At 41.5% G+C, this 25,645-nt stretch overlaps 3 protein-coding genes across 7 annotated transcripts in view; 2 read left to right on the top strand and 1 right to left on the bottom strand.

Moving 5' to 3' along the window:
* Window positions 1-7,983, top strand: part of zgc:173742 (DNA topoisomerase I, mitochondrial) — a 33,597-nt gene extending 25,614 nt beyond the window's left edge. For both annotated transcript variants that reach the window (XM_090205833.1, XM_021569702.3), the window contains exons 13-20: window positions 172-315; window positions 470-655; window positions 2,602-2,670; window positions 5,932-6,046; window positions 6,854-6,981; window positions 7,110-7,207; window positions 7,297-7,446; window positions 7,611-7,983. In XM_090205833.1, the coding sequence (XP_090061959.1) occupies window positions 172-315; window positions 470-655; window positions 2,602-2,670; window positions 5,932-6,046; window positions 6,854-6,981; window positions 7,110-7,207; window positions 7,297-7,446; window positions 7,611-7,713 (993 nt within the window). In that variant the 3' untranslated portion in view covers window positions 7,714-7,983. The remainder of the gene's footprint in view (window positions 1-171; window positions 316-469; window positions 656-2,601; window positions 2,671-5,931; window positions 6,047-6,853; window positions 6,982-7,109; window positions 7,208-7,296; window positions 7,447-7,610) is intronic.
* A 3,610-nt stretch (window positions 7,984-11,593) lies between these two features.
* Window positions 11,594-13,764, bottom strand: hsbp1b (heat shock factor binding protein 1b). Its single transcript, XM_021569688.3, has 4 exons — window positions 13,464-13,764; window positions 12,888-12,954; window positions 12,278-12,404; window positions 11,594-11,733 (listed from the first exon to the last, which is right to left on the bottom strand). The coding sequence occupies exons 1-3, from the start codon at window positions 13,506-13,508 to the stop codon at window positions 12,280-12,282; spliced, it is 237 nt and encodes a 78-aa protein (XP_021425363.1). The 5' UTR covers window positions 13,509-13,764; the 3' UTR covers window positions 11,594-11,733; window positions 12,278-12,279.
* The window catches only part of si:dkey-246g23.2 (solute carrier family 66 member 2), a 73,576-nt gene continuing 61,695 nt past the window's right edge, over window positions 13,765-25,645 (top strand). For 2 of the 4 annotated variants that reach the window (XM_021569669.3, XM_090205793.1), the window contains exons 1-3: window positions 13,765-14,030; window positions 18,875-19,133; window positions 19,364-19,497. In XM_021569669.3, the coding sequence (XP_021425344.1) occupies window positions 18,925-19,133; window positions 19,364-19,497 (343 nt within the window). In that variant the 5' untranslated portion in view covers window positions 13,765-14,030; window positions 18,875-18,924. Of the gene's footprint in view, window positions 14,165-18,874; window positions 19,134-19,363; window positions 19,498-25,645 lie in introns of all 4 variants that reach the window. The other 2 variants (XM_021569676.3, XM_090205804.1) reach the window with 1 other exon arrangement.

Genomic DNA, 25,645 nt, shown 5'->3' with positions numbered 1-25,645 from the left:
GGCTATGATTGAGTGTTGGCGCTCGGTTGTAGCAAGTGCAAGGCTTTTGAATGGAATGAGAAGGCACTGCCTGGAGGCTGCACCTTACCATGTAATAAAACCCATGTGGAGAGACGATGTAAAGAAGATGTGACCATAGTGTTCCTAAGGCTCAGTGTTGTGGTTCCCCAGGGTGAGAAGGACTGGGAGAAGTATGAGGTGGCCCGCCGGTTGAAAAGCTGTGTGAATGGGATCCGCCAGCAGTACCAGCAGGACATCAAGTCCAAACAGATGGAGATCCGCCAGAGAGCTGTGGCCCTTTACTTCATAGATAAGGTCTGTCTCTCTGTGACCCTCCCCTGCCATACACAGGTTGATGGTTATTAAACCACAGCCAAGGGAAAATGTAAATACTCCAGTTCTTTAGTCAGTCACCCCATTCTGCCAGACCATATCCCCTGTGTATGCTAACTCTGGTGGTTTCCTCCAGCTGGCCCTGAGAGCGGGTAACGAGAAGGAGGAGGGCGAGACGGCGGACACGGTGGGCTGCTGCTCCCTGAGGGTGGAGCACATCACCCTCCACGACCTGCTGGAGGACAAGGAGTGTGTGGTGGAATTTGACTTCCTGGGTAAAGACTGTATCCGCTACTACAACAAGGTTCCCGTCACCAAGAGGGTAAGAAGCCAGCAGCCTCAGTACTACTAACAAGGTTCCTGTCACCAAGAGGGTAAGGAGCCAGCACCCTCGGTACTACTAACAAGGGATGTCTGAAATTGCACCCTAAATGTACTACTTTTGACTGATTTTCCCATCATGCCCAATATTAAAGTAACCGTCCATAATTTCTATAAAATATGACCTATCATTAAAGCTGGAATCCTTAATGGTGAAACAGCCACATCCGGTGGCGATATTACATCAACAAAGTTATTGCAAACAACGAACACTGTTTTTTCCTCCCTCGGACATCAAGGCACATGTGATAGAAGAGCACAATATGTGATGCTATTTTGTATCATTTTTCCCATGCTGCGCTATGGTCAGCTTGGAAGCAAAAACAACGGTGGTGCAGCGACCAGTGGCCCCGTTTCCCGCTACTGCAGATTGCATCTTTAATTGCAATATGAGTGAAATAGTTTTCCTTCCAAAAAATGGAAATTAGGTATGTTAAAAAGCAGCTTTTCTGTGTTTCAATGGTGTGGGTGTATACCGGTCATAATTTTTTTTTATTAATGACAAGTAAACAGCTCAGCCAAAGAGCCATCTCGGACAAAAAACATAACGTTACACGAGGAAATGGCAAGCATTTTGGGAAAGGTCTGTTTGAGATACAAGTTTAAGGTGTGTTTAAAAAAATATTTAAAAAAATCTCAATGCTTTGGCCACATGAATATAGGCCAAGTCCACATTATTTGTGTACGAGTTAACAGAATGAGTTTTTAAAAGGTGAGATTTTCAAAGGATAGTTATGTTACTTTAAATCCATCAAAGCAATTCTGACACAAAAAAAAAACAGAATAGAGAAATGTATTTTTCAATTTTCGCCTGGTTCCGTTCTGTGTTCTGCCAAGCAGCTGCCTGTCAGGTGGAAATGAGGCTAAACAACATTAGCTGGTGAGTGTCAGGATTCAGCTCCAGTATGATTCAGCCATGATTCCGCCATGCTATCTCCAAGATCGAATAGGAAATGTTGCACCTGACAGACAGACAGTTCTTTTTTTTTTTTTTTTTGGCAGAAGGTGTAATTATTCAAATGAGAGTATATTTAAAAGCAACACATCAGGTAAAGTTAATGAGTGTTCTGAATATTTCAGCATGTTTATTCCGAGGGAAGGGGATAGATAGCTGGTTAATTTCAGATTAGATGGAAGGAATTCTCATTCCAGCTCCATGGGAGAGCCTGATGAATTGCAATGCAAAGTGTTGGATAGCCAGATCATCACAATCATTCATTATCTGTTTACCAAGCTTCACTTGCCAGCATCTGCATTCTGTGTCTGGTCACTTTGCTTATCATCTCAACAGAATTTAGAATGTTGAACCACCATACTGCTGCATTCTCCTATCAAACATAGCTGTGTCGTAGACATCTGTTCATACATAAACAGCCTGTGATGAGTGCAGATTGTTGCCATGTTTTCAGGTCCATCCTGATGACACCGACACATTGGTTGATCAATCAGCCGTTGTCTCTGTTGCTCCACTCCAGACACTGAGTCTGGAATAAATCTTTCGAAATCCTCACGCGTCCATCCGTTCATCACAGGCTCTTATTTCCCTATTAATTTAGTTCTGGCACAAGAATAAATTGTCATTCAAATCAGTCTGTTTTGAAAAGCAACACATCTGCTACCATTAATTAGTTCCTTGCATATTTTAGCTGGTTTATTTAGAGCAGGAGGAAAACAGGACTTCTTGGAAATGTCAAATATAATTGAGTGGATCATTTTTCCTCTCTCCCCTGTGAGCTGGAAGAATGGGGTAGACAGCCCTGGGCTCTCCTATCATGATCAGTGTGTAGACTAGCTGTGAGCAGCGGTTTCTGGTCCGGAGGTCTAGGACCGACAGGGTGGGATGTAAAACCAGTCTCTCTTTGTCTTGTCCTTGTTTTGTTTATCCAGGTGTTCAAGAACCTCAAGCTCTTCATGAAGAACAAGGAGCCTGGAGACGACCTGTTTGATCGCCTCAACGTGAGTCGCACAGAACCAGTCTGGCTTGTTTATCTCAACATGTAAAAAAGAAAACATCCCTCACAGCATGTTGCTGTGCTGTAGACGGCTGTAGCCTGACGATATGGTAAAGCCCAGTGAGTGACCATAACAGCCGCAAGTGTGAATTTAGCCTCAGAGATCCCTCTCCATCCCGCTGTGTGTTTGCCTGTAGCCTCTGTCTACTCCCAGCCTCTCCGGTGCCTTAAAGGGAGAGCGGGAAGGCAAAGAGGCCAATATTGGGTGGGTGGATTATATATAAATCCTCTGTCCTTTCACCTCTCCTTTCGTCAGAAGGAAGGCATCGTCGCCAGGCAGTGGAGCAGGTCTTGCCCGGTGGGCAAGGTTATTGCTATGATTGGTGTGAAATGACATGGTTGTGATCCGCTCCTGAGAGGCGGGCGGGGGGCCTCCTTTGTGACCTATGGCATCAAGAAATGGAGGGGCATGTTGGAGGGTGAAATGTTAATCGCTGCTCTGAGCCCAGCTGATGGACACTTTTTAAAAGGCCAGGTGAGCGGGTGGGAGATGATGTAAGCACCAGCCACGGAAGAAATTGGTACAGGCTCTAATAACTGCCTTCCCTCCACCACGTTTAGCTGGGCCAGGCTTGAGACCTGTTTAGCCACCTGCTACAGACGGCAAAAGGGTCTGAGTTTGTGTGACTGTCAGTGTGCATGTACAGTAGCCTATATAAAGGAACCGCAGTGGGTAGTACAGTACATGTCTGACTCAACGTTGCTACCGGAGTGAGTGGTTGGTTCAAACTTCTACCTCCCGTGTGGCTGAGTTGGTAGAGCATGTCACTTGCCATGCCACGCATGTGGGATCAATTCCTACGGGGGGGGGGGGGGGGACCGGTATTGAAAAACTATGGGGAAAATTAACACATGTTTTGCTCACTACTGCAAGTCGCTCTGGATAAGAGTGTCTGTTAAATTACTAAAACGTCAATATATTCAGGCTGAGAACTAGGAGTGTGTAATATGGAGTTTATATGTTAGCATCCCACCATCAGCAGCTTCTCAAACCCTTGTGATGTACCTGTCCTGCTGTCCAAACCTTCTCCACGGCATTCTTGACCCTTTATCTCTGGCAGTCAGAGCAGGTTCAGGGAGAACATAACACAACCAGACAGTAGCTGACCACAAGGCTAGGCTGAGGTATCTCTGCAGTCCAGAGCCACGGTATCAGTGAAGGCCAGATGGATGTGGTCTGATACGGTCTCACCTCCATCCATCGCCTCTGTCAAGACTTCTGTCAGGGGTCAATATCACTACACACCTGGATGCTCACAGATAGCAGATCACACCTGTCTGTGTACACACACACACACACACACACACACACAAACGCAGTGTGAGAACAGGTAAGAGAGAAGCTCCTGCTGTTAGTGTAACACTGTAATGACACCAGCATGTACAGGACAACATTTGACCCCCATATTCACAGCCAGTGTCATTATAGTCTCTGCAAGGGCAGGAAGACAATTAAGGACTAATTAAGAATGCAGATGTGTGTGTGTGATGGCATCCTGGGTTTTGGGCTCCCCCAGTGGGTGAGGAATGGGTGGAGGAGTATGAAGGTTGTTCTACCCAGCAGCCTCCCTGTATGAGGGGAAGGGAGGGATGGGTGTGTGTGATGGCATCCTGGGTTTTGGGCTCCCCCAGTGGGTGAGGAATGGGTGGAGGCGTATGAAGGTTGTTCTACCCAGCAGCCTCCCTGCATGAGGGGAAGGGAGGGATGGGTGTGTGTGATGGCATCCTGGGTTTTGGGCTCCCCCAGTGGGTGAGGAATGGGTGGAGGAGTATGAAGGTTGTTCTACCCAGCAGCCTCCCTGTATGAGGGGAAGGGAGGGATGGGTGTGTGTGATGGCATCCTGGGTTTTGGGCTCCCCCAGTGGGTGAGGAATGGGTGGAGGAGTATGAAGGTTGTTCTACCCAGCAACCTCCCTGTATGAGGGGAAGGGAGGGATGGGTGTGTGTGATGGCTTCCTGGGTTTTGGGCTCCCCCAGTGGGTGAGGAATGGGTGGAGGAGTATGAAGGTTGTTCTACCCAGCAGCCTCCCTGTATGAGGGGAAGGGAGGGATGGGTGTGTGTGATGGCATCCTGGGTTTTGGGCTCCCCCAGTGGGTGAGGAATGGGTGGAGGAGTATGAAGGTTGTTCTACCCAGCAGCCTCCCTGTATGAGGGGAAGGGAGGGATGGGTGTGTCCTGAGTGACCCAGGTCTGTCTGCGATTTGAGATTTTCATTATACCAGCATCACCCTTACTCCACAACACTGTCGTGCTCTAGGATCTCACTGGGATTGCTTTAGTTAATTCATCGTCTATACACACACCCATGTGACGCCCATGTGATTGTGTGTACTGGGTGTCATTACAGCTGTAAACCTTTGCTCTTAGCCTCCAATGCATATTTTGTTATTTACAGGAGCAATTGGGGTTAAGTGCCTTGCTCAACGCTTTTTTTTTCAATGATTCGAACAAGCGACCTTTCGGTTACTGGCCCAACGCTCTTAACCGCTAGGCTACTTGCCACCCTGTTATTGGTGAGGAGAGCCTTACTGTGTGGTGGTGCAGTTAATGGAAATGTAACTCTTGTCTTTTAGGCAGATCTAACTATTTAAGTCAGAGGAAAGTAATATGATGGCCTTTTTTAATCTACTCCTTATTCTGAATGATGATAATGCAGAGACAGTATTTTTCATTTTCTTCCTTTTTTGATAAAGGTCCAATGCAGACTTTCAAAAAAATAAAACATCGATATCAAATAATTTTAGGGTAACTATTCAGTACCTTTATGTGATTTGTTTTCAATTAAAATGGTCAAAAAGAAACATCATCTTAGAAAATAGCAATCTTTCAAGCAAGAATTGGACAGGGACTGTCTGAGTGGAAAACTGAAAACTAGCGGTTATTGGCAGAGGTTTGGAACCCTCTTTCTTATTGGTCTATTAACTAATGAAACGCCATACCACAGACAGGCTGAAATTTCAGCCTGTCTATTCATAGTTGTGACACTAAAAGGGCATTATCATAAATGTCATGGTATTATTCCAACCTCAGTGAGGGAAAATATATAAAACAGGCAAATCATGTTCTTGACTACTCTGGGCCTTTTATGGAAGACTGAGTTCAAACATCAGGACTATACTGCCATCTAGTGTTTATGGACATACTTTTTCACACCTGTCTCGATCCAATCCTCGATTCTTGCGTATGTGTGTCTCCTCCCTCCAGACGTGCTTGTTGAATAAGCACCTGTCATCCCTGCTGCCTGGCCTGACTGCTAAGGTATTCAGGACTTTCAACGCCTCCATCACCCTGCAGGAGCAGCTCCAACAGCTGTCCAACAGTATGTCCCCCAAACACCACACATACATTTACATGCCATCCTTACAGGTGCACCTGTTTATTTATTTATTTTTTATAGCATTTGTTTACCAGACATGTCCATCAACCTGTTCAAATGTCTGTGAATGCAATGGCTGTGTTTAGAACTCCTGCAAGACCCCGCTATGGAGCTGCATCTCATGCCCTGCCTGTTAATTTCAGCAGTGATTCATTCCTTTAGAACACTGTTGTGTATCTCAGTCCCAGCAGGTTCTGTGTTCACTCAGTGTTAGTGTCCCTGCGAGCAGTATGTTGGCTGAGATTCTCTCAGCGTGCTTAGCTATTACATTGTTAGTCCCTATGTTTTGCTGGGGCCCAGTATCGCCCTCCCTCCCCTCTTTCCCCTCTCATGGTGGGATGTTTCTCTCTGGATGGCTACTGAGATTAAATCTGTTCAGTGTGGGTAGCAACCTCCTAATTAAATTAGACATGTGCATGTGTTCAAAGGCAAGCAGGTGCAAGTGAGAAAGATCTGTGTTGGGGAAGAGTACATTGGCCAGGGGGGGGTCTCTGGAGGTACAGAAAGGAAATGGAGTGCTCCCTGGTGGTCTGGTAATCAAACATTCGCTCACCCCCTCTGCACATTAAAAGTTTGATAGACCAACCATGGACAACAGGGCTTCCTGCCTCCTGCTCTGTATATATTGCTTGAATTAATTAAGCCATCCACTTGTAATGACCAGTGAGCTTATGTATTTCCAATGAGCTACGGTATTAACTCCACTCACCACCAACATTCATAGTCCTTTGTTCCCCTGTTGCTACACAGTGACCGACAAGCCGGCAGAGAAGCTGCTCTCCTACAACAGGGCCAACCGAGCTGTTGCAGTTCTGTGTAACCACCAGCGGGTGCCGCCAAAGACCTTTGATCAGTCTATGGCCAACCTCCAGTCCAAGGTGAGGAGGATCAACAGATACTTGATACATAGACAAACCAAGGGGTGATATGATGGTGATGTTGTCGTGCCCTATTTTAGCTCAATGTTTACTTCAGTCTGCCCTCTCTCTTCATACACCACTTCCAGATTGATGGCAGGAGGGAGCAGTTGGCCCTGGCCAAGAGTGAGCTGAAGCTGGCCAAGAAGGAGGTCAAAGCTCACAGTTCAGACAGCAAGCTGCAGGCGTGAGTTGTTCTTACTGGCAGCAAACAGACGGAATATTATTGCTCAACAGGGCAGACAATATTCAGACTGAACTCTTGTGTGTGTTCAGGGTGGTGGAGCGTAAGAAGAAGGCTGTGCAGCGCTGTGAGGAGCAGCTTATGAAGATGGAGGTTCAGGCCACAAACCGAGAGGAGAACAAGCAGATCGCACTGGGCACCTCCAAACTCAACTACCTGGACCCACGCATCAGCGTGGCCTGGTGAGGGTGCACACACACATACATACACACACACAGGTCTGAAATATGACACTGTATGTGCATCTGACACCTAAATAATGTACTCACATGAATTTGCAACATACATTATTATCCAGTAATTAATGTTGTGCATTATTTTCTTATATGTTTTGCCCTCACCATAGGTGTAAGAACATGGAGGTGCCCCTGGACAAAATTTATAATAAATCTCAGAGGGATAAGTTTGCCTGGGCTGTTGACATGACCGGGGCAGATTTTTTATTCTAAGTCAGCCTCTACCCTTTAGTTCTACCTAAATGTAAAGAGTAGGAGGCAGGTTTTATCCTCTGGTTTTAACTGCCCATGTGTTGAACTACAGAACCCTTGAATTTTTCACTCCACTTCACAGCAAGTTTTTTCCAAGTTTAATTGTTGTATTGCTGTTGGCACTTTATTTTATTTTTTTACTATTATTAATGGTAAACCAAGATGATCTTATAGAAAGTATGGATAACATTTCCTTTTATAAACATTTAATAAAGTTTCTTAAGAAAAGAATGGCAAAGCCTCTTCTGCGTTTTTTGCATGTCATCTCCTCTGTTATCAGACATGCCTTTAGCATGTCTCACCGAAGATCATCATGAATGGATGTTATCACCAGTCATAGAGCTGGCCATGTGGATGGAGTGATGTCAGGTGTGACTTGGTGTGCAATGTAAAGAGTCAGGAATTGAAAGTGTAAGGGTCTGATTGTTGTTTAGTCAAGATGACCTCTAGTGCAGGGATCAGCAACTATACTGAACAAAAATATAAACGCAACAATTTCAAAGATTTTACTGAGTTACAGTTCATATAAGGAAATCAGTAAATTGAAAACTTCATTAGGCCCTAATCTATGGATTTCACATGACGGAATACAGATACCTTTAAAGAAATATGCCTCATTGAGCACGACACATCTCCTTCAGAAACTGGAACATGCTGTTGTACACGTTGATCCAGAGCATCCCAAACATGCTCTATGGGTGACATTTCTGGTGAGTATGTAGGAACTGGGACATTTTCAGCTTCCAGGAATTGTGTATAGATCCTTGTGACATGGAGCCATGCATCATCATGCTGAAACATGAGGTGATGGTGACGGATAAATGGCACGACAATAAGCCTCAGGATTTCGTCATGGTATCTCTGCGCATTCAAATTTCCATGGATAAAATGCAATTGTTCGCTGTCCGTAGCGTATTCCTGTTCATACCATAACCCAATTTGAGACATCTGTGGCATTGTGTAGTGACAAAACTGCACATTCTAGAGGCCATTTATTGTCCCCAGCACAAGATGCACCTGTGTAATGAAGATGCTGTTTAATCAGCTTCTTGATATGCCACACCTGTCAGGTGGATGGTTATCTTGGCAAAGGAGAAATGCTCACTAACAGGGATGTAACTAAATTTGTGCTCAGAATTTGAGAGAAATATGTTTTTTTGTGCATATGGAACATTTCTGTGATCTTTTGTTTCAGCTCATGGAACATGGGACCAACACTACATGTGGCGTTTTATATTTTTGTTCAGTGTAGATTTAGCCGCGGGCCGTTTAAAAAAATATATATATATTCTTGAGCGGATGTTCTTGGCCCCCTGACCATACTTAAAAATAATTTGTAGACTGCAAATTGACCTGCAGATAAAATATTTGGTTACGTTTGTAAACGATCACATCTCTATATTGTGCGTGGGAATACGTTGGAACAGATTTCCAGTTGGAGTTGATTTGCTGTTTTTTTAAAAACTTATTTCCAACAGTATGAAATCTAACTTGGGGGCCAAATTTGGCCTATGGGGCACCAGTTAGGGAACTCTGCTCTAATGCGACATTATCCTGATGCACACATGAAGGCACGATTCTCAAAGCCCCATCAGATAAAGTGCTTTGCGAAAGTATTCGGCCCCCTTGAACTTTGCGACCTTTTGTCACATTTCAGGCTTCAAACATAAAGATATAAAACTGTATTTTTTTGTGAAGAATCAACAACAAGTGGGACACAATCATGAAGTGGAACAACATTTATTGGATATTTCAAAAAATTTTAACAATTCAAAAACTGAAAAATTGGGCGTGCAAAATTATTCAGCCCCCTTAAGTTAATACTTTACATAGCTGTACATAGTCTATTGGTAAATAGCCCACCCATTTTCACCTACCTCATCCCCATACTGTTTTTATTTATTTATTTTTATTTTTCTGCTCTTTTGCACACCAATCTCTACCTGTACATAACCATCTGATCATTTATCACTCCAGTGTTAATCTGCATAATTGTAATTATTTGCCTACCTTCTCATGCCTTTTGCACACAATGTATATATAGACTCCCCTTTTTTTCTACTGTGTTATTGACTTGTTAATAGTTTACTCCATGTGTAACTCTGTTGTCTGTTCACACTGCTATGCCTTATCTTGGCCAGGTCGCAGTTGCAAATGAGAACTTGTTCTCAACTAGCCTACCTGGTTAAATAAAGGTGAAATAAAATAAATAAACTTTGTAGCGCCACCTTTTGCTGCGATTACAGCTGTAAGTCGCTTGGGGTATGTCTCTATCAGTTTTGCACATCGAGAGACTGAATTTTTTTCCCATTTCTCCTTGCAAAACAGCTCGAGCTCAGTGAGGTTGGATGGAGAGCATTTGTGAACAGCAGTTTTCAGTTCTTTCCACAGATTCTCGATTAGATTCAGGTCTGGACTTTGACTTGGCCATTCTAACACCTGGATATGTTTATTTTTGAACCATTCCATTGTAGATTTTGATTTATGTTTTGGATCATTGTCTTGTTGGAAGACAAATCTCCGTCCCAGTCTCAGGTCTTTTGCAGACTCCATCAGGTTTTCTTCCAGAATGGTCCTGTATTTGGCTCCATCCATCTTCCCATCAATTTTAACCATCTTCCCTGTCCCTGCTGAAGAAAAGTAGGCCCAAACCATGATGCTGCCACCACCATGTTTGACAGTGGGGATGGTGTGTTCAGCTGTGTTGCTTTTATGCCAAACATAACGTTTTGCATTGTTGCCAAAAAGTTCAATTTTGGTTTCATCTGACCAGAGCACCTTCTTCCACATGTTTGGTGTGTCTCCCAGGTGGCTTGTGGCAAACTTTAAACGGCACTTTTTATGGATATCTTTAAGAAATGGCTTTCTTCTTGCCACTCTTCCATAAAGGCCAGATTTGTGCAATATACGACTGATTGTTGTCCTATGGACAGAGTCTCCCACCTCAGCTGTAGATCTCTGCAGTTCATCCAGAGTGATCATGGGCCTCTTGGCTGCATCTCTGATCAGTCTTCTCCTTGTATGAGCTGAGAGTTTAGAGGGACGGCCAGGTCTTGGTAGATTTGCAGTGGTCTGATACTCCTTCCATTTCAATATTATCGCTTGCACAGTGCTCCTTGGGATGTTTAAAGCTTGGGAAATATTTTTGTATCCAAATCCGGCTTTAAACTTCTTCACAACAGTATCTCGGACCTGCCTGGTGTGTTCCTTGTTCTTCATGATGCTCTCTGTGCTTTTAACGGACCTCTGAGACTATCACAGTGCAGGTGCATTTATACGGAGACTTGATTACACACAGGTGGATTGTATTTATCATCATTAGTCATTTAGGTCAACATTGGATCATTCAGAGATCCTCACTGAACTTCTGGAGAGAGTTTGCTGCACTGAAAGTAAAGGGGCTGAATAATTTTGCACGCCCAATTTTTCAGTTTTTGATTTGTTAAAAAAGTTTGAAATATCCAATAAATGTCGTTCCACTTCATGATTGTGTCCCACTTGTTGTTGATTCTTCACAAAAAAATACAGTTTTATATCTTTATGTTTGAAGCCTGAAATGTGGCAAAAGGTCGCAAAGTTCAAGGGGGCCGAATACCTTCGCAAGGCACTGTAGGTTCAGGGCATTCGGGCTGTTTTTTAAAACAAGCAAACAAGAAACGAATATGTTGATTTATTTCCTAAGAATGAGACTGGTTTAAGATTGCTCTATTAAAGTTATTAATACAAACCAAAGTCAGTTGAATTTGGAATGCATTCTACTTGGCACAGAGTGCTGTTTATCACTGGCTTGCCTGAAAAGTTCTGAGGGAAATACAACATTTCAAATAAATCTTCAAGTCACTACATAAGAACTGTTACTTTTATTGCAATAGTTTATATAAAAAATAACTTTACAACACGCCAAATCAAAATAATGAATGGTTACAGTGGAAAAGTGTGCTACTCCTGGAGAAAATCCTTGACATCTTGTTACTTGGCAACCTGTAATTGACACTGTTTTTTTTAGTTGGTTGAGCATACACTTATCTACTGTATGGGAGAGATGCATTAACTTTTCCAGACGGGAATTAATTTGGTAAAATGACAGCAATTTTTTACAGTTCCTTACTGCAATCATCTACCTATAGACCTACGAAGCACTTTCCATCAATTCAAGTCAAAGGAAGTTCAGAGATTCTGAATAATTCATTTTGAAATGACTTATAACTAATAAACAGTTGTCCATCAATTACATATTTGATCAACTTAAATTGTAGTGGCATCAAAAGGTAGGCCTAAACTATAATTTAATTTAGGCATGTAAATACTACCCATAAGACATTTTCTAAATGGTATATATCAATGTTCGCCAGCCAGGATATTTACACAGCTTAAATTATAGATATTTTCTTTCACCTAAAATCTTAATTTTTCCAGGACTACTACTGACTTGGATACAGCGATGCGTGCCAGAAGGTGAGTACTAATGATAATTTATTGCAACATACAGAAATAGAAAACATGTATTAAGATGCTGTCAAATTACCTTCATGACCCTTGCCCTTCTTTCATCTGTGGTTCTTTGACCCCTTCTATCTCCTCCACGCCCGCCTGGGTCATGAGGTCGGCAATGTTCTTCTCCAGGTCATCAATGCGGGTGCTCATCTCATCGAGTGAACATGGTTGAGGAAGACAATGGGCCGGCCCATAATAGGCCTTTGGATAACACTGACCAGTGGGTTGTGCTGGCTGGAATTTCTCTCCATAATAACATGAATGATGACCACCCACAGATATTCCCCAGACTACAACTGGTAAGACATATATCTAATGTATTCCTCCTATGCACTACTATACTATGTTATTACCGTTTCATTCTGTGCTGTAATGTAAAGTGCTACCAGCAATATTTGACAACTTAGCCTATGTTAAAAAAAAAACATCAAAAGGGAGTAAAGACAGGTAGTTGTTTGGCAATATAATGGGGGTGTGACTGTATGACACCCCTATTTATAAATGGGCCTTATGATTTGAAAGATCTAGGCCCATACCAAGTTTCCTAAATATGTGGGGGATGCTGCTGTCCCCTTCCTGATCAGTGCATTTAGCTCATAACTGAACTGACAGTTCTGAGTGATAGATGTCTGGAAGGATATTTCTCCCGATGATCTGGTCAGACATGGTCTGGAACTTGTCCTGCATCTGTTGCAGCAGCGTCTGGACCTAACAACATGAGGGCACAGTTTAGAGAGCAGTATCAACATAAAACAGGCTGATGTTATATCTAGTTACCGGTATTCAATGACCAAATGTGACCATTCTTGCATGCAATTTATGAAGATGGTCCAAAAGGCAAATTAGCCTATACTGCAAGGCTGGTTTGGGGTCAATTCAGAATCATTTGGTCGAACTTTATTTAGCATGATTCAAAGCACATACAAATTGGTCGTTTTGTAATCAGTTTGTTTACACTAGCTAGCAAGCTATGCAGAATGATCATGGGAGATGAAGCTACAGCAGTAGGAGCCATTGGTGGTGATGAGCTATTTTGCTGATCGTTGTAGAGTTCGATTCACTACTCCCGAGATGTTTCATACGATCCAATGTATTGGCTATAGGCTATTGAAATCATTGGCTAATGCACATTGACAAATATCCATTCCAGGCCTGGTTGAATGGTGTTAGCAATCTAATTTGGCTATCTAGCCACACTGTCATTGTAATAAACTCACCACATTAGTAAGGTCCTGAACTGACTTTGGATCGGTTTCTGCCATGTTTTTCCTGTGAACGATACTTGTGTTATGAAGTGGTGTACAATGAACTCTAACTAGCTAAAAATAGCTTTGGCTGAAATAAATTCAGGATCCCTTTCCCTACCAGCAGCTCTAGATGCAAAACACGTTGTCTCGCGAGAACACTGAAGCAGGAAACTGACGGAATGGAGGATTGTGGAACATAGAGTTTTTTTTTGGTATGCAGAGCTTCATAACCTGGCCACACTGATTATAATCCCGTGGTTTTCACGTGTGTACACATTAAAACTAGAGGTTGGACTCAGAACACTGTGAACTGCATTGTAATATGACAATAATAAAGACACCATATTTGAGAAACGAATAATCATTGTGTCATGCAGTGACTCCCATAGATGTTTTCCCATAGCCAATAGTTGCGTTGGTTGAAGTCAAATTGTGAAGACAGTATACTGTATACGGTATATCTAATTTGTCTATGAACAGGTTGGATGGAGCGCATGACTGAGGAGTTGTCAATAAATCTGCGCGTAAATGGAAGAGGTATGTTCAGTGGAACAACGTCTGCAACCGCAGTATATTTGAAGTAAATAGAAAGTTATTTTTTTTCTCACTTTCTATGTTACTGAGTCATTGTTCAGGATATTCGAAGACCATACGCGTAACCGGCCATGCAGGTAGGCCAGCTGCCTAAAACCTAAAGGAAAATGTGCACGTTTTCTTAGTGTACACAATGTACATCAATTTCCTCCAAGCGAAACTGTCGATGGCCGTCTATCGGCGCGCACGCTGCAATTATATATGTTTCTATGGTCTTGTATTCATTCTTTGGTAATTTTTTTCTTTCACCGTGTTACCAGTTTATTATCCTGTCGATGTACAGATTACTTACTACATTGCCCCGGGAATATTATCTCAAGGACAGCTTCTGCCAGGTGTTTAGTCAATCTAAAGAGATTTAAATTGAAATGGGGGAATCCATTGCTGGGAGATGTCTTTATTCCTCAAGACAAAATCTGGTTTCTTCACTTTATACCTTGTACAAAAAGTTCAGATTTTGGGTAGTACAGGCACTGGAATTTTTGAATATTTGGAATTTTTCATGCAACTAGGCATATGATAATTAACCTGTACATTGAGGCATGTTGAAGCCCAACCCCTTCATGCTTTGCTTACATAAGTGTTTTTCCCCCAAGTCTTCCAAATACAGGTATCCTAGTATGACAAAGACATTGAATGACACCTAAACTCTGTAGCCTAAAAGCACATGGTAAAGAAAACACTGGAACATTTTATTTTGGGTATTATTGGATAGTCTATCAGTTATTCGCTGTAGCTTGATGTTCAACTGAAAAAGTAAGCAAAGAACATTCAACTTGTGACCTTTTGCTAAATTGTAATGACTCTGAGCTCTTGCACACTCACGTTTCACATGCTGCTCTATATGAAATTACAAAATGTGTATTTTCCCCGACAGACTTTGAATGTCACCAAAGTATCTATTGCCTGTGAAATGTCACCCACTCTTTCTGTATTCCCAGTTCCCTCTTCCTTTATTGCCTGCCGTCCCCCTACTGAATGTTTCATTGAGAGGAATCCTGGAAGTATGACATGATCTGGTAGAAATCATGTCATACTTAGACACTTAGTAGAGTTGAGTTATGCAGAGTGTAATTAAGTATCTCTGTTTATGCTCTAGATGTCTCGATCAGTCACTCTGTGGGGACATGAGGAGGTAGTATTAAGGCAAATGTGTACATTGTATCAATATGGGCCTTGTGGTCTACATTGCTCAGAACAGTTCAACAGCCATATTTTCTTCAGCACACCCTAAGAAGGGTGGTCAATCAAATGTATTTATAAAGCCCTTTTTACATCAGCCGATGTCACAAAGTGCTACACAGGAACCCAGCCTAAAACACCAAACAGCAAGCAATGCAGATGTAGAAGTGACATTTTGTTGTTTCAATATTCTTCCTCTGGTTTCCTAGGGAAAAAGGTGAACTTTTGTTTTACTCTACCCTCTCAAAAGTCATTTGAGAGATTGGGCCGAGAGGGAAAACTTAAACATTTTTGTATTTAATTTTTTTATCCAATGTAAATACTGGCAGTTCTGTATGCATTATATTTAAGAGGACTCCATATTTGGCTTCTGCAAATATTAAGACAGCGTGCTGCATTTTATGTAGAGGAGACTAGTAAGAGAGAGATAATGCTATCTTATCCCCTCAAGAATGCTCTCTATGGAAAAGGCAACTCAAGTGTAGTGGTATGTATAGTAGTAATGTTTACTGTAAAATGGAAGGACAATAGTAACAGCTCATGGACTGTTCTGGAAACATTTGCATTCTCAAAGCTTTAAACCCTTTAGCAGCAGTTCTGTGTTCCAGCAAAGAGAGGCAAGGCAGAGTGTGTCAGAGGGTCTGTCTTCAGGGTTATGATATAGCAGTGTTGCTTAGAGGAAAACCTTGGTCTCTTTACAGGTTTGCGACATTAGTAATATGCCAGAGGGCTTTTTGGGATATCCTTCATTCAGATCAGGGTGTGAGAGAATGGGTGTGGGTGGCAAGTTGACTCATGTTTTAAAGCTCCAGTGCAATCAAAAAGGTTATTTTCGTGTGTTATATACAGTACCTGTCCAAACTTGTGACACATACCTACTCATTACAGGGATTTTCTTTTCTTTTTGCCGCAGAGTGAAGGAAAAGCAGCCAACAAGTGCTCAGCATATGTGGGAACTCCTTCAAGTTGGAAAAGCATTCCTCATGAAGCTGGTTGAGAGAGTGCCAATAGTGTGCAATGCTGTCAAGGCAAAGGGTGGCTACTTTGAAGAATACAAAATGTTTTGATCTGAATAACACTTTTAGTTTTAATGTCTTCACTATTATTCTACAATGTAAAAAATAAAGAAAAGCCCTTGAATGAGTAGGTGTTCTAATACTTTTGACCGGTAGTGTATGTACAGTCGAAGTCGGAAGTTTACATACACCTTAGACAAATACATTTAAACTCAGTTTCCACAATTCCTGACATTTAATCCTAGTAAAAATCCCTGTTTTAGGTCAATTAGGATCACCACTTTATTTTAAGAATGTGAAATGTCAGAATAATAGTAGAGAGAATGATTTATTTCAGCTTTTATTTCTTTCATCACATTCCCAGTGGGCCAGAAGTTTACATACACTCAATTAGTATTTGGTAGCATTGTCTTGAAATTGTTTATCTTGGGTGAAATGTTTCCGGTAGCCTTCCACAAGCTTCCCACAATAAGTTGGGTGAATTTTGGCTCATTCTTCCTGCCAGAGCTGGTGTAACCGAGGTCAGGTTTGTAGGCCTCCTTGTTCACACACGCTTTTTCAGTTCTGCCCACAAATTTTCTGTAGGATTGTGGTGAGGGCTTTGTGATGGCCACTCCAATACCTTGACTTTGTTGTCCTTAAACCATTTTGCCACAACTTTGGAAGTATGCTGGTGGTCATTGTCCATTTGGAATACCCATTTGCGACCAAGCTTTAACTTCCTGACTGATGTCTTGAGATGTTGCTTCAATATATCTAAAAATGTTCCTACCTCATGATGCCATCTATTTTGTGAAGGGCACCAGTCCCTCCTGTAGCAAAGTACCCCAACAACATGATGCTGGCACCCCCGTGCTTCATGGTTGGGATGGTGTTCTTCGGCTTGCAAGCCTCCCCCTTTTTCCTGCAAACATAACAATGGTTATTATGGCCAAACAGTTCTATTTTTGTTTCATCAGACCAGATTACATTTCTCCAAAAAGTACGATCTTTGTCCCCTTGTGCAGCTGCAAACCGTAGTCTGGCTTTTTTATGGCAGTTTTGGAGCAGTGGCTTCTTCTTTGCTGAGCGGCCTTTTGGGTTATGTCGATATAGATAGTTTTGTACCTGTTTCCTCCAGCATCTTCACAAGGTCCTTTGCTGCTGCTCTGGGATTGATTTGCACTTTTCGCGCCAAATTATGTTCATCTCTAGGAGACGTAACGCATCTCCTTCCTGAGTGGTATGACGGCTGCGTGGTCTCATGGTGTTTATACCTACGTACTATTGTTTATACAGATAAACGTGGTACCTTCAGGTGTTTTGGAAATTGCTCCCAAGGATGAACCAAACTTGTGGATATTTACAATTCTTTTTCTGATGTCTTTGCTGATTTCTTTTGATTTTACCATATTATCTCAAGCAAAGAGGCACTGAGTTTGAAGGTAGGCCTTGAAATACATCCACAGGTACACCTACCAATTGACTCAAATTATGTCAAAAAGCCTACCAGAAGCTTCTAAAGCCATGACATTTTCTGGAATTTTCCAAGCTGTTTAAAGGCACAGTCAACTTAGTGTATGTAAACTTCTGATCCGCAGGAATTGTGATACAGTGAAATAATCTGTCTGTAAACAATTGTCTGAAAAATTACTTGTCATGCACAAAGTAGATGTCCTAACCGACTTGCCATAACTATAGTTTGTTAACAAGAAATTTGTGGAGTGGTTGAAAAACAAGTTTTAATGACTCCAACCTAAGTGGATGTAAACTTCCGACTTCAACTGTATGTATGTATATTTCTACACTGATGTTGGAATGATACTGTGAAAAAGCGGAGGTGCATAATGATGGCAGCCCCCATCCACTTACCATAAATTCCTTGTTTTGCCATATTGTAAATTGCTCTCCGTTACTCTTTATTTTTTATATGATTATTAGCAGAGTGTACATGATTTACAGTTTATCTTCCAGATCTTGTCAATTTTAAAAAACTAAGTAGATTGTGCTGATGTATTGGCACATTGAACCAACCATATCACGCTCCTTAGTTGAAAAACTTAGTGGATAGTGCTAGAACAATGACGTCATATCTGAATTCTACCATATTTATGCACGTTCGCCCTCGTGAAAATGATAATGCCTCTTTAGTGTAAGAGCTGTTTGAAAAGGCTGTCTGAAATGTCAGCCTGTTTTGGTGGGCTGGAGTTTTGGCCTGCTTGGTGAAATCACCAGGCAGTAAATGAGTTAATAGACCAATAAGAGAGAGTTTCTAACTTCTCTGCCAATAACGGCTAGTTTTCAGTTTCCGCCTCCCCACTCAGACCAACCCAGACAGTCTTAGCAAAATACTTGTCTCTTTGCTAAGAGCTATTGTTGTCGTTTTTGACCATTTTAATTGATAATCACAGTAAGGTTGTTAGCCAGAAATAATTTGATATGGAGGTGCATTGGCATTGTTGAGTCTTGACTGAGTGGGAGATGGTGCATGCAGTTTGTTGGTAACTCATCTTTTAAGGGTACAAGAGGGTGAAGGTAAAGTTCTCTAACAACACATGTTATTTAATTCTAAGCTTGGTCATCAGGAGTATCTGTTTGTCCACTCCACAGGGCTGGGTGTGACTGAGGCCAGGCTGCCGTCTGTGAGGCCCTAGCTAGAGATGGACATTGAGGTGGGCATCCTGGAGGAGAACATGGAGGGCTCGTGGACCTTGCTGTCGTGGCTAGCCTCCTGTGTGATGGTGTTTGGAGGGGCCCTGCCTTACGTGCCTCAGTACCAGGAGATCCAGAGGAGCAGCAACACTGAGGGATTCTCCACCCGTGTTTGCCTGCTGCTGCTCATCGCCAACATCCTTCGCATCTTCTTCTGGTGAGGCCAGGGGAGAGAAAGGTCACTGGGACTGTTTTCAAAGTGAACAGAATAAACTATTGAATGCTCACTCACATGTTGAAACAAATCACTTGGGAGCATACAGCAGTTTGCAGGTTATCGTGTTTACATTAAACATATGGATAGAAAAAAACTAAGTGGTTAGAGGAAGTGAGCATTGTCTGTACAGACACTGAATTTTGATTAGTTACTGTAATATCTACCTACAGGATAGGGAAGCAGTTTGAACTGACTCTGCTCCTCCAGAGTGTGGTGATGATCATCACCATGCTAGCTATGCTCCACCTCTGCTGCAACATCCAGCAAGCCAATCGGATCAGCACCAACCAGCACCACTTCACAGGTAACCAAACCATAACCACATCAGGCAAATATCCCTACTTCACTTGTAGGTTACTGTAAAAACACATGTATTACACATTTATTAAGTCCCAACCATTAAGTCCACACACTCTTTAATATCACCTGAGAGGCAATATATATGGCTAAATATGCTGCATGTACAGTACTTGCCAATTACAGCTCATCACATTTGACAAATGATCACTCATCACATACAGTACATATAAGCCTATGTAGTGGAGCTCTGTTTCAACACTGAGCTCTTGCCTAAAGGGGGGGCCATAGGAGAAGGTATAATCACTTGGGCCTCTGGAATATCTTTCTTCAAATCAAATCAAATCAAATGTTATTTGTCACATACACACGGTTAGCAGATGTTAATGCGAGTGTAGCGAAATGCTTGTGCTTCTAGTTCCGACAATGCAGTAATAACCAACAAGTAATCTAACTAACAATTCCAAAACTACTGTCTTGTACACAGTGTGAGGGGATAAAGAATATGTACATAAGGATATATGAATGAGTGATGGTACAGAGCAGCATAGGCAAGATACAGTAGATGGTATCGAGTACAGTATATACATATGAGATGAGTATGTAAACAAAGTGGCATAGTTAAAGTGGCTAGTGATACATGTATTACATAAGGATACAGTCGATGATATAGAGTACAGTATATACGTATGCATATGAGATGAATAATGTAGGGTAAGTAACATTATATAAGGTAGCATTGTTTAAAGTGGCTAGTGATATATTTACATCATTTCCCATCAATTCCCATTATTAAAGTGGCTGTTCTATTTCTCACTTTCTCGCTTGCTCTCTTTCTCTCACACACTATCATTAAGTGATTTTATTATTATTTTTAGATATTATTACGAGGATTAGTGTGAGAAGGGGAAATGTTGGATGGATATATGCATATGGCTGTCACGTAAAAGAGAACAGCGGCTGCGGTCAACAGAGCAGCGGCTGCTCCTCGACTCTTGATTGAGAGTCTGAGGAGCAGAGTTCCGAAAGAGATTTCTACTTTTCAATTCACGTTACATCCTTTCCTTACATTTCACGGTGGCAGGGTTTTTACAACTAATGCTGATTTGCCTGAGGCTGATGCCGTGCAGGTGTTTGTACCCATGCATATACACACACTCTCATTCAAATAAACACATACAAGAACACACAGTGCCAGACCTGCACACAAACATATAAAGTAGGCATTGCTGTTATGATTTCAGTTCTCCTTGATGTCCTTTGTTTTAAATTAGTTTTTATTTTTACATTTTTTTGCATTGTTTGTTGTTTTCTTCTGTCTTTTCCTTTTTTCTCTTCAGTTCATTCTCTTGGTTGTTGGTGGGGAATGTAATTGGGGGGGGGGGTTTCTTCGGGGGGGGGGTCTGTGGGAGGGGTCTCGAATGGTTGAGGGAAAGATGTTTGGGGAACTGTGGGGGGATCTTGGAGGGTTCGGGATTCACAAGATTGTGATCATGAAAAATATGTCATAGTTTACTTTTTCATCACTATCATGCACACGCACTTTCACACACAAGGATGGCTCTGTTGCGGAAAGACTGATACATGTTTGATAGTGTCTTGATGCTGTATTGTTTGTCCTTCATGTTCTAATGCTTTAATGTTACCCCTTGTGTTTTTTGTAATAAATAATTATAAAAAGAAGCAAAAAAAAGCAAAACAAACACGACATTCTTGGTCCGCAACTCAAATTGACCATAACTATCACAATGGCCACTAGCCAGTTAGCACAAACTATTTAACAATCGGACAACTTTTATTCTGAAAAGTACAGTATTACGATATTAAATCATGCAACCAAACCATATTACACTCTTGAATAATGCAACATTCCACAAGCATGTGCAGGCAAATAAAGGGTTTATTTTCTAAATTAGCTTACAATACACCTCTGACTCCTACTCGCTAACAACATGCTTCATGATCAAGTAATGTTAGCATATCGATAATGAATGCTTACCCCTTCCATACGGCTCTAAAAGTAGAGTAACGCTGTCATAGTGTCGTACATATTATTGTAATATAGGCTACACAGCTAGGTAACGTTAGCTAGCGAAACAGAATCATTTCTATATCTTCACATAAACATGCTGGCTGTAGCTGAATGCTGACGTTTTGCTGAACCATAGCTAGATGGTTGCTCTTAACTTTAATGCGGTAGGTAGTTTAAGGTTATCTTAGAAAAAAACAGGCTTCATTTGATCAATATCATGGAAGTCATTATATGAGGTAAAAGCAAATTTGCGAATTTTAAAATATTAATAATTCCCTGGGAAGTTGATTCATGCCTGGACCTCAGTGTCACAGTGCGGTATAGCAACAAACAAAAAAAACACTGCGACATTTACAGAATGTATCCGGCTGTTACTATTTCAGGTAAAAACTCAAAGCTGTTTCAAAAACATTGCTTTGCTATTATGTGTTGACTCAATGAGACATTTCTGTTTAAAGGGGGGCGGTTGTGTCGTGCGTTACCTCTGAGGTAGCGGTCGAGACGTGACAAGGTCACAAGTTTACAGTGCAGTATATGTGTAGCATGTATGTGAAGACCCTTTTAGAGTGACTGGCTGTACTCTAGTAGCCATTGTACTGGGGACCCGGGAGGGCCAGAGTCTGCCCAAGTTCATGCTCAGTCAGCTTTTATGGACTGGATTTATGGGTAATTATGTTTGCACACAGATTTTAATATCTTTCAGCACAATTACAGAGCCAATCTTAAGGCAGCTTTTTATTAGGCTGCAGACTGAGAACGAAATGAAATCTCGTAATATTCCAATAATTTAAAAGTTATTAGATCTCTAACTTCTTGGCACTAATAATGTACCTTTCATGTTGATTGATTAGTGAAGAGAGGTTAAGTTATTCATGGTGAGGTTATTCATGGTGTAGATATCGGTGAGTAAGTATGGGGAGTACCCATGCGCGCGTGTCTGAGATTGTGTTATACTGTAGATAATCCTTACTGGGGATGTGAGAGCGAGTGTGTCGGAATGAGAGTTTAATTTCCTGGTAGTCTTGTCATGAGTATAGTCTTCTAAGGCAGAGTTCCAGACTGTCTCAATTTGTTGTCCCCTGTTGGGAGCTGGAGAGTCACACTATTTACTCCATCCATTCTCATCGTGCTCCCAGGAGCTCAGCATCCAAACCAATAGAGAATTCTGTTTTGACTGCTCCTAATCACCCTGTCCACAGACACTACAGTAGACTGTCAACGACACAAGAACGCTACTTCCTTCTGCTGAAGGGCAGGCAACGTGTCTGATTTCAGAGGGGATGGAGGGGTGTGATGGTATATACTCAGAATAGCCCTTAACCCCCCCACCTATCCCCTCCCCTCGCTCCCCATCTGAGACCTGCTAATCACTGCTGTACTTTCCTTACCTCAGGGACATCCAGCTCTATGGCAGCCAGCACAGCAGCACCTGTCTCCATGTAACCGTACTACATACAGTGGTTGCTCCACTAAAAGTTTTGCGATTATGCTGCGGACTAAGAGGTAATTTGTGGTTAAGTACGATACCCTGCGTCACCACTTCATTGCTCCAGACCAGTGCTAAAGGGGAGTTAGAGCACTGATTACGCTTTTGGGTCCTACTGTGTCTCATTCCGACAATGAATGGGCGACATAAACCTAAATAGAAACGTATAATTGTGCCCGACTTCAGTAATACTTACTAAAACTGTTGTTATACTAAGGTTTTTATTCTTTTATTTTGCTCTTACTGTAGTACTGTAGGCCACTTCCGACCGGTCATGTTGTACAGCACCTGAGTGGCGCAAAGGTCTAAGACACTGCATGGCAGTGCAAGCTGTGTAGCTACAGATGCTGTTTCAATACCCGTGCTGGCCTCGCCTGGGAGACCCATGAGATGACTGTAGGTTTTTGGTTTCTCTCCCTCTACAAATGGAAATAAATCATTCTAAATAACATACTGGCTTTATTTACAAATTAGTAACAATGTTTAAGAATGGCCTTTTTCTCACTCATTTTACATCTCCAAAATATAATTTTTTAAACCAAGCGATTTATTATTAATTTAGATTTATATAAAAGCCCCTTGGATATTCTCACAGATATATTACTAACCCTGTTATTAGCAGGACTGTACAGTTGACGTCGGAAGTTTACATATACCTTAGCCAAATACATTTAAACTCAGTTTTTCACAATTCCTGACATTGAATCCTAGTAAAAAATCCCTGTCCTAGGTCAGTTAGGATCACCACTTATTTTAAGTATATGAAATGTCAGAATAATAGTATAGAGTGATTTATTTCAGCTTTTATTTCTTTCATCACATTCCCAGTGGTCAGAAGTTTACATACACTCAATTAGTATTTGTTAACATTGCCTTTAAATTGTAGCCTTCAGGTTACAATAAGTTGGGTGAATTTTGGCCCATTCCTCCAGCCAGAGCTGGTTTAACTGAGTCAGGTTTGTAGACCTGTTCAGAAGTTCCAAAACATCCGGTGATTTTGCAGAGAGCCACATCAATTTACAGAAATACTGATAATAAACATTGCTAAAAGATACAAGTGTTATACATGGCATTTTAGATCCACTTCTCCTTAATTCAACCACTGTGTCAGATTTCAAAAAAACTTTACGGAAAAAGCAAACCATGCAGTAATCAGAGTACGGCACTCAGACGACAAATCAAGCCAAATTGATATTCACCATGTTGGAGTCAACAGAAGTCAGAAATAGCATTATAAATATTCACTTACCTTTGATCTTCATCAGAATGCACTCCCAGGAATCCCAGTTCCACAATAAATGTTTGTTTTGTTCGATAATGTCCTTCATTTATGTCCAAATAACTAATTTGGTTTCGTTACAGTCCGTAGAAACATGTCAAACGATGTATAGAATCAATCTTTAGGATGTTTTTAACATAAATCTTCAATAATGTTCCAACCGGAGAATTCCTTTGTCTGTAGAAAAGCAATGGAACGCAAGCTAACTTTCACGTGACCGCGCATGGTCAGCTCGTGGCTTCTGGCAGACCTCTGACTCATTCCCCTCTCATTCGCCCCCACTTCACAGTAGAAGCCTCAAACAAGGTTCTAAAGACTGTTGACACATAGTGGAAGCTGTAGGAAGTGCAATATGACCCCATAGACACTGTGTATTCGATAGGGCAAGAGTTGGAAAAACTACAAACCTCAGATTTCCCACTTCCTGGTTGGATTTTTTCTCAGGTTTTTAACTGCCATATGAGTTCTGTTATACTCAGACATCGTTCATACAGTTTTAGAAACTTCAGTGTTTTCTATCCAAATCTAATTATATGCATATTCTAGCTTTTATGGCTGAGTAGCAAGCAGTTTAATTTGGGTTTTCATCCAAAATTCCCAATGCTGCCCCCTACCCTAGAGAAGTTAAGAACAAATTCTTATTTACAAGGACCGCCTACTCCTTCCTCCCTGTTGGGGAATTGAACCCCGGTCTCCCGCATGCCCGCACGACACATGAGATTCTTTAGCTAAATAGTCCAGCACTGTAGCCAACTCCCGACCATCACGTTGTACAGCGCCATATTTTCGGTTCCGTCCTAACGGACACCTAGAGGGTTTTTCTTGGAATATAAACACCATAATATTAATCAAATGAATCCCAAACTTTAAAAGTAATTGGAAAGGTAGGTACAAATTATTTGTGACATTATGGTTACAATAAAGAATGTAAACAAGATGCTGTGTTTTTATTTACAGTATTGATGGACAGCTGGAGGCAAAATGAAAACTCAGGTTTTCAAACACTTGTAGACCGATTTAGCAGTAGACTCTTTATAGACTCTTTATAGACTCTTTATAGACTCTTTATAGACTCTTTATAGACTCTTTATAGACTCTTTATAGACTCTTTATTGACTCTTTATTGACTCTTTATTGACTCTTTATTGACTCTTTATTGACTCTCTATAGACTCTCTATAGACTCTCTATAGACTCTCTATAGACTCTCTATAGACTCTCTATAGACTCTTTACAGCAGTAGACTATAGACTTCTTTTTTTCTTTTTTTTTTTTGACTGCTTTTTTTGCCCGGCTACTGTAGGTGTGAACATCCCTACCTGCAATGTATTCGATGCTTAAGTGCTCAAAACAGTGGTA

The sequence above is a fragment of the Oncorhynchus mykiss genome, chromosome 2 (genome assembly GCF_057628025.1).
Source record: "Oncorhynchus mykiss isolate SJ-2025 chromosome 2, ASM5762802v1, whole genome shotgun sequence".
In the NCBI taxonomy this organism is placed as follows: domain Eukaryota; kingdom Metazoa; phylum Chordata; class Actinopteri; order Salmoniformes; family Salmonidae; genus Oncorhynchus; species Oncorhynchus mykiss.
The sequence above is the reverse complement of the archived record's forward strand: the minus strand, read 5'-3'. Positions and strand labels throughout refer to the sequence as shown.

Coding starts and splice junctions, on each gene's coding strand:
- hsbp1b (XM_021569688.3), bottom strand. CDS start 13,508: ATGGCAGAAACCGATCCAAAGTCAGTTCAGGACCTTACTAATGTG. Junction 12,955..13,463: donor TTCAGGACCTTACTAATGTG/GTGAGTTTATTA, acceptor TCATGTTGTTAG/GTCCAGACGCTGCTGCAACA. Junction 12,405..12,887: donor TGACCAGATCATCGGGAGAA/ATATCCTTCCAG, acceptor AACCATGTTCAC/TCGATGAGATGAGCACCCGC.